The sequence below is a fragment of the Populus alba genome, chromosome 9, assembly GCF_005239225.2.
Source record: "Populus alba chromosome 9, ASM523922v2, whole genome shotgun sequence".
Lineage (NCBI taxonomy): Eukaryota > Viridiplantae > Streptophyta > Magnoliopsida > Malpighiales > Salicaceae > Populus > Populus alba.
This window is the reverse complement of record NC_133292.1, coordinates 12358980-12374426: the sequence shown is the minus strand read 5'-3', so window position 1 is coordinate 12374426 and position 15447 is coordinate 12358980. Positions and strand designations below refer to the sequence as shown.

General features: G+C 34.3%; 3 protein-coding genes across 4 annotated transcripts; 1 reads left to right on the top strand and 2 right to left on the bottom strand.

The window, feature by feature from the left end:
* Nucleotides 1-2854: 2854 nt before the first annotated feature.
* On the bottom strand, nucleotides 2855-5495 carry LOC118032406 (NADH--cytochrome b5 reductase 1). Of its 2 annotated transcripts, XR_012170717.1 has the most exons (10): nucleotides 5279-5495; nucleotides 4800-4941; nucleotides 4595-4685; nucleotides 4417-4494; nucleotides 4026-4106; nucleotides 3842-3931; nucleotides 3695-3760; nucleotides 3449-3553; nucleotides 3265-3351; nucleotides 3173-3191 (listed from the first exon to the last, which is right to left on the bottom strand). XR_012170717.1 is itself a non-coding variant. In XM_035037114.2 (9 exons), exons 1-9 carry the CDS (start codon nucleotides 5385-5387, stop codon nucleotides 3099-3101), a joined length of 837 nt encoding a protein of 278 aa, XP_034893005.1. In that variant the 5' UTR covers nucleotides 5388-5493; the 3' UTR covers nucleotides 2855-3098. The 2 variants fall into 2 exon arrangements, 1 of the variants encoding a protein (XP_034893005.1); XM_035037114.2 differs by lacking the exon at nucleotides 3449-3553 and having other exon boundaries at nucleotides 2855-3191; nucleotides 5279-5493.
* A 640-nt stretch (nucleotides 5496-6135) lies between these two features.
* Nucleotides 6136-8522, bottom strand: LOC118032407 (uncharacterized). The gene is made up of 5 exons (XM_035037115.2): nucleotides 8124-8522; nucleotides 7912-7976; nucleotides 7759-7819; nucleotides 7535-7681; nucleotides 6136-6393 (listed from the first exon to the last, which is right to left on the bottom strand). The coding sequence occupies exons 1-5, from the start codon at nucleotides 8395-8397 to the stop codon at nucleotides 6263-6265; spliced, it is 678 nt and encodes a 225-aa protein (XP_034893006.1). The 5' UTR covers nucleotides 8398-8522; the 3' UTR covers nucleotides 6136-6262.
* A 2097-nt stretch (nucleotides 8523-10619) lies between these two features.
* On the top strand, nucleotides 10620-13443 carry LOC118032409 (laccase-2). Its single transcript, XM_035037116.2, has 6 exons — nucleotides 10620-10850; nucleotides 11001-11152; nucleotides 11294-11538; nucleotides 11699-11827; nucleotides 11923-12864; nucleotides 13041-13443. The coding sequence occupies exons 1-6, from the start codon at nucleotides 10719-10721 to the stop codon at nucleotides 13169-13171; spliced, it is 1731 nt and encodes a 576-aa protein (XP_034893007.1). The 5' UTR covers nucleotides 10620-10718; the 3' UTR covers nucleotides 13172-13443.
* Nucleotides 13444-15447: the final 2004 nt, after the last annotated feature.

Here is a 15447-nt window from a genome sequence, read left to right as displayed (position 1 = left end):
TCTCTGTGAGATACCGACGGATGTTATTCCGTCGGCATGGACGTCGGTGATTGTGGCATTTTGTTGTAAATATTTTCGAACTCTCTGTGAGATGCCGACGGACGGTGAGTCCGTCGGCATGGCCGTCGATGATTGTGGCATTATGCAGGAAAGTTTGTCTTTGTATTGCCTGTTTACCTTCCTGCAGAAACTTAACTGATAAACTGTCCATCACATAAACACAATAACCACATTGCTTAAACAGTAAATATTTTGTTTTACAAAATACATCATCAATAATCTAAATTACATGAGACAAATGTTTTTACATAGGGCTTCATGTTCATAATTAGTCGGAATTTTCTTCTTCTTCCTCGTCAATTGAATTGTCATCATCTTCATCGCAATCTTCAATATGGATATCATCTTCTTCATCGACATTTGGTTGTCCGCTAGAGCTGAGAACAACATTCAACTCCTCCGTCAATATCAACAAGACTATCATCGAGAACTCGAAAATTTGAATTTTCTTCCAATTCAATCGAAGGAGCAACTCGATATGGTTCAACCAACTCACGAACTTGAAAGACTTCATCTCCCACACTTGTGTCTTCGTTCTCATCCTGAACAACCTCGACACGACCCCGTGGTTTCGTTTTTAAAACGGACAACCAATCAACTCTTGAACGATCCTTTCTAAATGAAGGGGTGTATGTGTAATAAACTTGTTGACATTGCTTTGCGAAAACAAAGACATCGTTTATGTTGATTAAACAAAGACATCGTCTATATAAAAAAAATCAAAGAAAATAACAAAGTCAATTCTTAGAAAAAAACACTAATGTTGAATGATGATGAAATAAATAATAAGGGACGAGTCAACTCATGGCGTGACGCAAAATTCATGATCCAGGTCACAAGATCAAGATAATTCTATAGAAAAAAATCAAAGAAAACAACGGAGTGAGTTCTTAAAAAAAAAAAAACACTAATGTTGAATGATGGAATTGAAAAAAAAAATAAAAAAAAATATATCAACCAACATCAACTTTTCAAAAATGTAACCGGGTTATTAAACTAGAAGCATCATACATGAAAAAAATGATGAAGCATAATCTCTAGAAAATTAAAAGTTGAAAAATAAAACAGTGGGTAAAAATTAATAACACAAAAAAATCTAAAATAAAAAATGATAATTAAAAGAATGATGATGAAAATAAAAATAAAAAATAAATTAAAGGGAAATTAAAAGTTTTTGAATGGAGGTTTAAATTTAAAAGAAAAATACCTCCAACAAAAAAAATAAAAGAATGGGAACCAATTTTTTTAAAAAAAAAAATAACACACCATAAACTTTGATAGAAAGATAAAATTGAAAACTAATAAAATTTTTATAAAAAAAAGCCAATAAAAAAATTAAAAACTAAAAAAATAAAGATTAAAATTAAAAAAAGTTGACAAATTATAATTAAAAAAATAAATTAAAAAAAAAACTTATATAAAAGGATTAAGGAAAAACTAAAATATATTCTATCAATGATCATCATCATAATTTATCATAGAATTATTCTATCAGTAATTTTATTGGTTTTATATGAATTTCTAGCAATGTAAAGACGTTGGACATGGTATTTGTGATGATGTGCTTAGGTTTTGGAAGATTTATATATGCAGAGGCAACCATGCACGTATACAGCAGGCTATTGATAATAACAATCGATGAACATTACAATGTTATTGTTTTTGTAGTCATTAGTTTGATTTGGTCTAATGTCTAATAAATGATAGATCTTTACGAACATCGAACATCGATCAGTATTCTTAATCTGTGTAAAATGGGATTAAAAAAAAAAAACACAAAATACCATGAGATTTGATCCCATAAACCCGCGATTGGGGTCTTTTAGCGAGTATATATGTTTTATTTATTCGGTATATGTGCATGTTAATTAAAGCAAATTAAGATATAACAAAGACAAAAACAAATTTCAGATGCCGGCCCATGTTGTTTCTACTGGGGTGGGGAATTAACATGAGATTTTCTTTTAATTTATCTTTTGAAATAAATTTGTTAATACCTGTCTAGTTTTTTTTTAATATAAGAATTATTTATGATTTATACATATAAGAAAAGGTGTATCATATATATTTAAATGGTAAATCTCTGAGCATAAGACTTAATTTGAATCTTGAAAATAGAAATAAATCTTTATAATAATAATAGCAGCAGATAATAATAATAATAATAATAATTATTATTATTTTATTATTATTATTATTATTATTATTATTATTATTATTATTATTGCTGCTGAATTATTATTAATTATTATTATTATTATTGCTGCTGAATTATTATTATTATTATAGCTATCCTAACTATTTGTATACTATTGTGTTCTTAGGAGTATAAAAAAAGAACAAAAGGTCAAGATTGATAGTGTATTGAAAAGCAAAGAGAGAAAGTGAATTGTTATAATCAAGAATTTTTCATAAAACCCAGCAAACGTGAAATTAAATATATAAACAAAAATAAATCACAATAATGTGGGAAAAATAATCAATCTTTTTTTCTCTAAAAACTAAAAGCTAGTCAGGCCTGGAATGAGCTGCCAATTGGACCGCAAACTCATTCCTTGCTGTCAGCATATCCCTTAGCTGGACACGTCCCTCATGGATGAGGAGGCGGTAATTTTGAGAGGAGACGTGATAGTTAACTTGATTAAAAGAAAACGAGGATGATTTTGTTTGATTTTGTTCATAGCAGCTTAGGTGAAAAAGCTTAGGACCATGCTTCAAATCATGAATTTCATGGCATGTCGAGGAGGCAACATCTCTTCTACTGAGAGTCTCACACATCCAACAGTCCAGTCCATGTCTATTAACGACTGATTTCAATTGTAAAAAGGAAAACTTCTGTAAAGTTAAAGAGTAAATTCGATGCGAAATTCAGATGAAATTTTAAGCAGAAAATGATCAATATAGATTCTTCAACTTATGTGAAGAATGTCAGCTAACCAGTTTCCCAAGAAATGTAACAGAGCTAAATTAATTAATGCATACTCTTCTTGGAGATTGATTAGCCAAAGGGGGAAGGGGAAAGAATCTTCATGACGGGCTCAAAACTGGAACTGCGTTTGAGCAGTATATCCAAGATCATTAAGGTGGGCTGCCATGGCCTTGTTCATTGGTGGAGGTCCACACCTCAAAATCTGCAATAAGAAGGTTATTGGTCGTCAATGTCAGGGAAGACGGAGAGCAGGGAGGGAGAGGGAGAGAGGATACCTGAACATCAGTTGCAGGTGGCGGGCAGTGGGATTGAATCATTTCCTTGGATATGAACCCGATGCCACCCTCCCATCCTTCTGGAGGCTGAACGTGAAATTTGACATAAATATACAGAAGCATTAGAAGTTAGCTTCATGAAACCAGCAAATCATGAATTTAGGAGATTTAGAAAACTCTTCACATTGAAAAGGAATGCATCAACCATTGGAGCATCAAGAAAACCACATTAGTAGTTGGTCTCCTTTTCTAATGCCCACATAAAAAGCATACAGCACCTAAATTGCCACTGGCAGTACAGAAAAGAAAGCTTCTCAATAAATAACTTGGAATCTAAGAAGAGACGCGACTTGAAAAAATAGGAAGTAAAAAACTGAGAGATTGTGAGAGACAAAATTAATAGTTGGAAAGAAAAAGAAACAAGTAACACCTGATTCAGAACATAGTAGACGTTAAATTGGTTAGGAAAAATGATTGCCAGATTATCAATCTCTTCCTGCAAACAAGCAAACAAAGTGGATTGTGCTTATTTAATACATCCAACAAAGAAATGCGAGAGAGAGAGAGAGAGATTTACCTTCAAAAGAATGTCCTCATATGTGACATTGGCATAAATAAGATGTATGTTCGTTTTGTCATCTGGGTTTTCTAATATGGCTCTAGTTACCTAAGAAGCCAAAAGAAGAGAGATAAGTAATCAATAAATCAAACTGATAATTTTGGCCAGCTGCAAAATAAGAGATTGTTTTAAAAATATATACCTGGAACATGGGAGTAATTCCAGTGCCCCCAGCAATCATTCCAAATGCTCTGACTTGGTTAGGTTGATACTTGAAACGCCCCTAGAAAAATCATATAAATACATCAATTACCAACCTTTTGTGATAAAGTTTCAGACAGCAAGTAAGATGTGATGCGGGCTCTGATAACTGAAAAGGTTTATAGTAAATCGGTTGTCAAGAAACCCAACCATTACGCAAAGCAATGGTAGGAACCATACAAATGTTGCTCCTCAAAATGGAAAATCAAATTTTCTAGAGTAAAAGAGATCAAAATCACCTAACAAATACCAAATTGATCTCATAAACTAGCTGGGAAATGTGGAAAATCCTGAGGCAAAGAAAGGCAACTGAGGAAAGGAAATAGCTTTACCTTAGGTCCCTTCACGGCCAAGTAATCACCTTCACGCATTTCACGGAAGTGGTGGGACATCCTACCTTGTGGATACATCTGTTTACATGAAACAACAAAATCAGGATGACAAACCAAAATAGTATTTTTGCAATATCATAATGGAATGAACGAACAGTACAGCCGCGAATCAATCAACCTTTATAACTAGTTCAAAGTATCCAATATCAGAATCCAACGTTGTTGGGGTATACGGCTTGACAACTTCTTCACCGACACTATCCTTTCCCCTGTTGATAACGAAAGGTTAGTTTAGTTATTCATCGTATCAGCCAACTGAACACAAAAAAATAGAATTCACCAATCAGGCATTCGCTATGGTAGAAATTCAAGACAAAGCGAACCTGCAACTCATATGTTGTCCAATTGGCAGTCCCAAAACTGAATCCGGTGTGGGAAGAGCAAATTTAAACTTGGCCACATTATGACTCAGTTCGGTTCTCTTAACAAGTTTATATTCCTTGAAATTTTCAGGGTCCAAGCAACCTATCAAGACATGACAAGGCATTAATCAATTTGCACAAATCTTGATTTATATCCACAAAGCTTTAAGTTTTGACTCCATAGCCAAGATAACCAATTCTGCATTTACCAATAATAAGAAGCTACGATTGCTAGTAATTCTAGACAATCTCCAATCCCAACAAATGGATTCTCCTCTTTTTGCACCAAAATTAATCAAACAGCTGATAAATTTGAAAACTTGAGCATTCCTAACACATAATAATTAGACCCACTGAAAAAAACAAAAAAGCTTCAAACTTTATAAACAATCAGCAAAAATAACAAAAACCCAGATACTAAAATACAAAAAAAAAAATACCTTTAGGCTTCTTGGTGATGTAGAAATAAAAAGCAGTGCCAGCACCAATGGCAACAAGAGCCACAGCAATGCTTATCATTTCCACTCTATGAGACTGTAAACTTTCCATTTTGGATCCAACAGGAAGAGAGAGAGTGTTTTTGCTACAAAGGGACAGGCTTTTGCCTCTCTCTTCCCTTCTCAGTAAAATTTGGTGAATTCAGGAAGCAGGACTGGCTCATGGAAGTACTTTTATGGGTGCATGAGAAATTTTCCAAAGTCCTCGCTACAGATGATAATAGCTCCAAGGCGTTGAATTTTAGATACAGTTAAGGGTAAAGTACTTTTTGACCATATAGATTTACCAATACTCCATTATCATCCTTATATTTTAAAATCTTCAATTATTATTCTTTATAGTTCCTAAAAACTAAAAAGTTAATAATGGAAAAGGCACCTTTTTTTCATTTTTCCTATTGTTTCATGTGATAATATAAAAGAAATGAAAAATAAAACTCATAAGTGAAATTTCTAAAGCAAGATTACATAAGATTTTGATTGCTATTTAATGCTTGAATTTTGAAAATCTATATGCTAATCCTTTTATTTTTGTTGACTCCTTGTTTTTTTTATATAAAAAAATATAGAGTGCGTTTCTCTAATAATATTTTTGTGATTAAAAAAAAACAGTATCTATTTAGCTCAATTAATATCATTGTCTTTGTTTTTCATTAAAAGATCTCAGTTAATTTAACCTTTATTTTATAATAATAAAAAAAATATATGTTTTGATGTAACAACGGTTTTAACTAAGTTATAATTGTGGTTAACTAAGTTGTGTTGAAAATAAGAAGAAAAAAATAAGTGTGAGCATTGAATGAGAAAAGTGAAGTAGGATAAATTTTATTTCTTAAACAAATTTGGAGAGAGATTCAATTCATAGCATTGAAATTTTCTCTTGCTCATCCTCCAACTATATTTCTTTTACAAATATAACTCTGATTTTTAATCCGTGGTTTCATTGCTCTCAGTGGGGCTGTCAATCTCAACTTTGTCTTGAGACTCTTCTGATTTGCTTGGAGCAGATTCTACTTTGGCAAGCTTGGAGACAAGAAACATTGCCAGATGAGTGTCCCCTGAAACAAAAGAACTCGGACATGAGCAAATGATAATGGAACTTCAAACCGTTGCACCAACATTTTCAAATCAAATGCAGAATCATGTCTCGAGAACTTTGCTTAGGTTACATGTGCTCAGCTGAAACTGATCTTACAACAACATATAATGAATGCCTATTTGCTTGATATGCACACAATTCTAATAGAAACTTGAATGAATACCAAGTTAGATTCATGAATACAAGTTATATATCCTATGCAGCTCATAGGTTCCAAGATTATAAGCTCAGCAGCTTTCTGGACTCACTCAAGTTTTGACCTGTTTTTAAGAGTAAAATGACATATAGCGTATGGCAAAAGATATAAAATCATGGTTTCTCAAGCCCTAAGTTACAACCCTGAACTGATAGACGTATCTGTTAAATGCAACTGTCTGCTAGACGTTCCACATCATTTAAAGTTCAAGTTTCAATTTTAGGCTGACTAACAATTTTTTTCATACTTCTGGTTGAGATGAAGGGCAACTGAATTTGGCGTCGCCCAATCAAACTGTCAGAATTTTCAGTTTGCCGCAATGATCCAAGTTGTTCAGCTAGTTTCTCTGCATAACCACAATTTATGATGTATGAAGAGATTTAAGAACAAAAAAGAGAGCACTTTATCACAACTAAAATCATGTTTATCAAACCTAGCCCAACAGGTTGACTCAACAAACCTGCAATCCAGAGCCTGATAGTCTGATTATAATTTGAGCTAGTTTTGACATTGACCCAGTAGACTGATTTGTGACCCGTTTAACTCATCTTAATCGGGGCAAACACTATCGGGTCAAAACTAAAAAATTAAAAAACAAAATAATATTGTTTTAATTAAACAATAATTCATCAGGATTGATCCGGCAATCCGGGCCCTTAACTGTGTCAGATTGGGGCTCCGTTGGACAACTATGCCTAAAACAATCATATCCCTAATTACCATAAGAGCAACATTATGATATTAATGAATCCTGCTCTAGTCTCAGCACTTAGTTATATTTAATACCGGTCAGACATGATTCAGAACTCAAGAATAAAAAACATGGATAAAAGATATATACTGCAGTATAATAATTATGCAGAAAAAGGGGAGAAAATAGTATATGTAGTTAGAGTTATAGTACCGAATGTAATACGACTTCCAGGCGATACACTGACAGAAGCTCCAGGTGGCAGCCGTTTCTCATCGATGAATGTTCCATTAGTACTGTCCAAATCTGTGACCACAAGATTTCCTCCCTTGTTCTGAATGCGAGCATGTAGAGCAGACACTGTTCAAATCAGCATGACATTAATAAGGGAAGTCAAAAGTTGGTTGAAGAAATTCACAGACAGGTTGAACCAACACCTGTTGCAACTGGAATCACCATGTCTGCCTTATCGGGGAGGCGGCCAACAGTAACCTCACTCTGGATTAATGGCAGAAAATTGAAGGGTCTTGTTAATTGGTGTCTGTTCGAGTAAAATTCAATGATCATGAACAGGGAATAGAGACACTCACAGAAGCTATTTCAAATGCATCTGGCATTTTAACCTTGAAACCTATATGCCCTGAATCCCCATCACCTGTAATTCACATTAGGTACAGCATTGTTTGCTTCAGATTGGGCAACAAACTACATGATAACTTATTGCAACTTAAATCTCATTTTCGTGTTGAACAGGAATTATCATCAATCATCGATTCTTGAAAGAAAAACAGAACTCACTAACCAACGGGTACAAGAAGCCATCTTTCTTCAACATCAGTCAAAGTGCTGTCAGCCCCAGAAGCATGTACAGCACCAAGACTCCTTTGCTTCTTTGCTTTAATCCTAACACCTTGTAGCTGTGTGAAAAAGTTCTTAGGAGACTGAAATGTGATTGAATTATGGGCGAGAAGTGAGGCTTTGGAATGAAAGATTGGTGTTGCGAGAGAAGTTGAGCACCCTGGAAGCTTGGCATGGGAAAGAGACTGTGTAGTTATGTTCATTTTTGCTAGCTCCATGACACTATACAAATTAGCTGTTGCCTTTAATGCTGGTGTGGATAAAGAGGTTTTTGGCTACAATGTAGTGGAAGTATGTGGCAGCCATTTAATGTCAAGACAAGGATGTGGATAACCACATCTTGATTTCCTTGGAATGTTTTGCATCTTTTTACTTCTCTTTGTTCAGAACTCTACTTTTCAGAAAAATCTATCCAATTTGTTAATGGGTCTGTGCCTGGGCCTTGATTCATGATGATTTTGATCTCAAGTTTTTGAGTTCAGATCATCCTACCTTGTCCAAAACTTTGAAGATACTCCTACACTATAAAAATATGTAATATTTGAAAAATAATTAAAGACACTACAAATATTTAGAATCATTTTTTCTTATGATAAAAAAAAAAAAAAAAAACAATTTCTTATTGTTCACCTAGGAACCAATGCATCCCAATCATATGTAAATTCCATGGGAAACTCCAGCTGGGTAGAACTCACACAATCAACTTGGCTTGTTAATCCCAATCTTTTTCATCTTTACCTTACTCTATCTCCTTTGATATTAAAAGGATTTTTAGCAATTATAATTTAAAATATTTTTTTGTTTTGAAATATATTAAAATAATATATTTTAAAAATATATATATATATATATATTATATCAACATATTAAATCGATGTAAAATCATAAAAAAATAAAATTTTAATTTTAATTTTTTGAGAAACTGCGTTTCCAACACTGCCATGCAGACATATGAAAACAATATGTGTGTGGCTGCAGACTGGGACTTCGTTTTTCCTTTGTTTGCAGTCACAACGTTAAGTAAACACAACATTCTAATTACTTCAGGCAATTCATGCATGCTCAAGGCCATAAAGATTATAAGCATCAACTTAAAATAAAATCCTTCGTGTATATGATTTTTCCACTGCTGAACTTAAAGTTTACTAAGATCTTAAGCATACACTAATGTTTTTGGTTGCTGCATTATAACGGTCAGGGCTATAGCATGTGATTCGCATAAAATGGACGCCTCAACGGTTAACTCCTACATGATATTAGTTGCTTCTAATTAATTCGTTATAATTGTAACTTCATGTTTAAGAATATCAAGAGATTAATTGCTTTGCTATTTACATAAAGAAATGACTATATATATATATTAAACAAACTCAATATTCTCTATATATTTATTGATTGATTTTTTTATATTTTTATTAACGTGGGTATCCGAGCTTATTAGTACATTTCTCGATTAATATTACGGATCTTAAAATTAATAATCATATAAAGTTCATCAAATAATCTTAAAATTTATAAAAATCGAACTAATAATTATTAAAAAAAATCTAGAATATGATAATTAAGCTATCATCCTCGTGGTTTCGATCATTCTTTTGTTGCTTGGAAGTAAGGTGGATCAGATGTCCTTCTCTTCCTTGGCTTTGTGATTTTTCAAGTGTGGTTGACACATGGGTTATCACCAACCACTGTACATGTCCCACAGTCCCAGTGAGTACGTAAGTCTTGTATGAAAATGATCGTTAGCATGAACGTTAAACTGGCTAAAAAACAACATGTTCAAGGGCAAATGGGATCTCTTTGGTTGCCCTAGCCATCCACAACAACGGTTTGATCTTCGAATTCTGTAGCTGAATAAGACATATAGAGGTTCCCATTTTTATTTACAGATACGTAAATATATCCTAATTGGAACATATATAGGTTTTGGCATGATATGACAAGCTTTCGCATCCCTCATATTCTCGAGCTTTTTTGGTGGAAGATACATTTCATCACTTGATGTGGTCATATATAATAAGTCAAATTTCATTTACAAGCATGCGATTTGTTTATAGTTTTTTGAGGAAAATTTTCTACGAGAGGAGTTTTCAATAAAAAGGGTTACTTACGAAGAAGGAAAATAAATGCCATGCTGACATGTCTTTCGATTAACCAATAATGGTAAATATTTATGTAATTAACAAGTTGAGGCATGCAACCGTCCACCATACTATTCAAACTAAAGCTAAAGCACAGGTAAAATTAGCTAATTAATTGACTTTGATTACACTCCAAATCAAACATGAACCGACAGTAGGTGACTCTCTCTCTCTCTCTCTTTTTTGTCATATCTGAGACATCCGATTACCTAATCAACCAGACACTACTACTCTAACTATAAGCTATTGCCTATATAAACACCCTCCACTGGGTCTAATGATCATATAATTCCAGTAAGAGAAGCAAAGTTTGGAGCTTCACCAATATCACCTAGCTCCTTTCTCCATCCATCTTTCTACCAAGTAGCAAATTTAACTTCACTTTTGGTACGTAAAGCATGGGTGCTTCAGTCCCTGCATCGCCAGAAATTCTTCTGACAATTCTACTCTTTGCTATGAGCTGCCTCTGGGCCTTTCCTGAGGTTGCCGGTGCAAAGCATGCAGGCATTACGAGGCACTACAAGTTCAACGTACGTGTGTGTGTGTGTGTGTGTACTTTGCGTATGCTAACACTCAGCTAAGCATTTAATCATATGCTTTTGTCTGGCTAGCTAGCTCATCATCATCATATATGTTCATATGCATGCAAGTAACATTTGTGAATTGTAATTTTCTTTCAGATAAAACTGACAAATGTCACCCGGCTGTGCCACACTAAGAGCATGGTGACTGTTAATGGGAAGTTCCCGGGGCCTCGCGTAGTTGCCAGAGAAGGTGACCGTTTAGTGGTGAAGGTGGTCAATCATGTTCCAAATAATATCAGCATCCATTGGTATGAAAGTGATCGAGTTTTCTGCTGTATGGCACTGTTATTCATGGATTGATTAACAATGACATGTAGTTAAATTATATCTATATTTGGTGGTAATTATTTACGTCTACTTTTGGTGATGAAATGAATTGAATTGAACAGGCATGGAATTCGACAACTTCAAAGTGGATGGGCAGATGGACCAGCATACATCACGCAATGCCCTATTCAGACAAACCAGACTTATGTTTACAACTTCACTATTACAGGACAAAGAGGAACTCTCTTCTGGCATGCTCACCTCTCATGGCTTAGAGCTTCTGTCTATGGACCCCTTATCATCCTCCCTAAGCGCAACGTTTCTTACCCATTTGCCAAACCCCACAAGGAAGTGACTATCATGCTGGGTAATTATTTAATTTACTCTTCTTCTTTTTTACCTTTTATTTGTATCTTCTAGGATTTTTACAAATATTCTAAATAATTCAGTTATTTTAATCACCGGCTGTTATCTTCTGCAAAGTCAAACAAGCTAATTAAAAAGGTTTTTGATTGAATAAACCACAGGAGAGTGGTTCAACGCTGATACTGAGGCAGTGATTAGCCAGGCTTTACAGACAGGAGGGGGGCCAAATGTCTCTGAAGCCTACACCTTTAATGGACTTCCAGGTCCATTGTACAATTGCTCAGAAAATAGTAAGTGATCATATCACCCAATTGATACTTGGAAGCTTATTTTACACACACGCACTAGGACATTTATTTTTGTATCATATGTTTATAACTTGCAGATACATACAAGCTAAAGGTGAAGCCAGGAAAGACGTATCTTCTCCGATTGATCAATGCTGCACTCAATGATGACCTCTTTTTCAGCATTGCAAACCACACCTTCACCGTTGTTGAAGTGGATGCTACTTACGCGAAGCCTTTTGAGACCAACCTTTTGGTTATCACACCAGGACAGACCACAAATGTTCTTCTGAAGACCAAACCCATTGCCCCCAATGCATCATTCTACATGTTAGCAAGACCATACTTTACTGGCCAAGGCACATTTGACAACACAACTGTTGCAGGGATACTCGAGTATGAAACTTCTTCAAATTCGACAGCTTTCAAACCAACCCTTCCTCCGATTAATGCTACAAATGCCGTCACGAATTTCACAAGAAAACTTCGCAGTCTGGCTAATTCTCGATTCCCGGTTAATGTCCCTCAAACAGTAGACAAGAAATTTTTCTTCACAGTTGGTCTGGGAAACAGCCCGTGCCCAAAAAACCAGACATGTCAAGGGCCTAATGGCACGAAATTTGCAGCTTCTGTTAACAACATCTCCATGGCTCTCCCTTCATCAGCACTCCTTCAATCCTATTTTTTCAAAAAATCAAATGGGGTTTACACCTCTGGTTTCCCAAGCTTTCCTCTCCATCCATTCAACTACACAGGGACCCCACCAAATAATACTCTTGTGGCCAATGGTACCAAGCTTGTAGTGCTACCATTTAACACAAGTGTGGAGGTAGTGATGCAGGGCACTAGCATTTTCGGTGCTGAGAGCCACCCTCTCCATCTTCATGGCTTCAATTTCTATGTTGTTGGAGAAGGGTTTGGAAATTTTGATCCAAATAATGACCCCAAGAACTTTAACCTTGTTGATCCTGTTGAAAGGAACACTGTTGGTGTGCCTACTGCTGGTTGGGTGGCAATTCGTTTTCATGCAGACAATCCAGGTTCGTAGCACTATTTCTTAACAATAATGATAATAATAATAATAATGATCATAACAATAATAATCAATAAGTTAAAGCATGCCCTTTCCTTTTTCACTCTGTTATTTTTAGGATTTTCATTTATTCTACTAACGTTTTCTTAATCATATCGACATAATTAATGTGTTGTGACGCAGGAGTATGGTTTATGCACTGCCACTTTGATGTCCATTTGAGCTGGGGGTTAAGGATGGCATGGATTGTCTTGGATGGAACGCTTCCCAGTCAGAAGCTCCCTCCTCCACCATCTGATCTTCCCAAGTGTTGACCAATGCTAGCTATGATCATGATTTTTTCTTCTGGGTTGCAAATTCTAACTTAAAATTTTGTGTTGCTGCTGCTTTCCTAATGTTTTCGTTGAAAAATTGTTAGTTGCCCACCAGCATTCCTATTGGATTTCTCTGTATTTCTGGCTTGCCATTCTCAAAAGCTGGCTACCGAGTTCACTGGAGAAGAAAACGAGGAGGAGGTTTTGTAATATATTACAGAGTTCATTGCGCTCTTCTTTGGAGCATAAATAAAAATTGTTCATTGATGAAATTACAACCCCCTCTCTCTCACTCATCTCATTTTGTCAAGTATATATCCTTAATTCACCAACGAGCGTTTGCTGGAGCATGAAAAACTGTACTTTTGACACGTCATCTATGCCCTTGTCCATGAATGACAAGCAAACTAAGACCCCCTTTTTTTTTTGACGAGTTTGAATTAATTGTTTTTTTTATGAGATGTAGATCACAAAGCTTTAGGTTTTTTATCCGTGAAAAAGAAAGATATGGATTTGATATTTAATAATCACTATCTTTTAAAAAAACTACAGTATATCGCAACAAAATACTTATGCTCGTAATATTTACAATAAGTTTAATGAAATAATAATAAAAAAAAAAAAACCAGTGTTATAATTTGCCATTGAATCAAAGAATATAATGTAAACCTTGACGGATTCTGCAAAATAATATGTTGAACAACGTAATGCATCGATCAAGTTAATGTCTGAATGCATACCCTTTATATGTTTTTGATCTTGCTATGGAAGAATAGAAAGGCATAGCACGAGAAAGAAGAGACTACAGGGAAGCCAAGGTTGACTTCCTGCAAAACTAACAAGAAGCTTTCATATAGAAACCTTCCTGAAATGCTCAGGCAAGTCATCCTTGGCTTCCACGCAAGGCTCTGATCTTCATGTTAGACCTCTCTTCTCTCAATTCATATATATATATATATGTGCGCGCGCTACAAATGCAATGCCAATTCTACATGTCGAAGTCTTTATTTATAGGCCATGAAAGAATAGAAAATATCACTTTTATAATGCTCTATATTCTTGAGGATTTCTCCGATTTCATTGCGTTTTATGCAACTCAACATTACATTATCTGAATGCCCATAATGGGAAATATTCCTCCAGATTATATCCCTCTTAAAAGTTCCGCAAGAATTTATGCAGAAAGGGGGATTATCAACTTGAATGAATTGATTTCGTTGACTGGAATCTTAACTTGGGCTGTGAGTTAATTAGGATTAGTGGTCAGGGATAGATGCTGTTTCTAGGCCTTAACTCCTGCCCTTACGAGACAAAATAAAATTATTGAATTTATATATTTTTAAAATATAAATTATCTTGATTTTTTTTATATTGAAACAGTAACTAAATGCTACAATTAAAAAAAAAAACACATTTGATTCCCTAGATTTATCTAAAAGAAATATATATATATATAGTCATCTCAATGTGAGTTCAATATAGGCTCCCATTCCATGGCAGCTCCATATAGTCCTCGCCTCCTTTCTTTCTTTCTTTTTCCAGTCAGCTCAAATGATATATATCTACAATGTCGATAAAGATGAGGTGAAGTTTATGTTGCACTGGGAGCATTCATAACACTGGGGCTGGTTTTTTAAAAGTATTTTTTAATTAAAAATGCATTTAAAATGATGTTTTTAAAAAGAAAATTAAATTTTTTGCATCAATACATTAAAATCAATGTAAAAAGATTAAAAAATAATAATTTTACATTTTTTTAAGTGAAAATCAATTAAAAAACCTTTAAAAATAATCTTATCTACGAAAACAAACACACGTTTAATATTATTGCATAATTCTAGAACCTGACAAAGGATTTAGAATTATAGCTAGATTGGCCAGGTTATTTATGATTGTGACTAGCTTTAGCTGATAAATGACAACCTTTTTTAGAAATCGTGACTTTTGGGGCATATAATAGATGGAAAGATGAAGCAATCTTTAATTAAGGTCAATGCATGTGCCACTGTACAAGAATGTTCTGTTCTAGTTGACTGTCTTTACGTGCTTACACCCATCTTATTCGATTATTCCATCTGTTTTTCTTCCTTTTTTCTTCAATTTTGTTTTTTTTTATGGGAAAATACTTTCAACTTTTTGGGATGCAGTTCACAAGCTTTTCATTAAAAAGCAACGGGAATTGGTCCATCTTCTCCCTTATTAAAAAGGGCTGAAAAATGAAAAGGTAATTCATATTTATTTATTTATTTTGTAGTGTTTAAAAGTACAATGGTTAA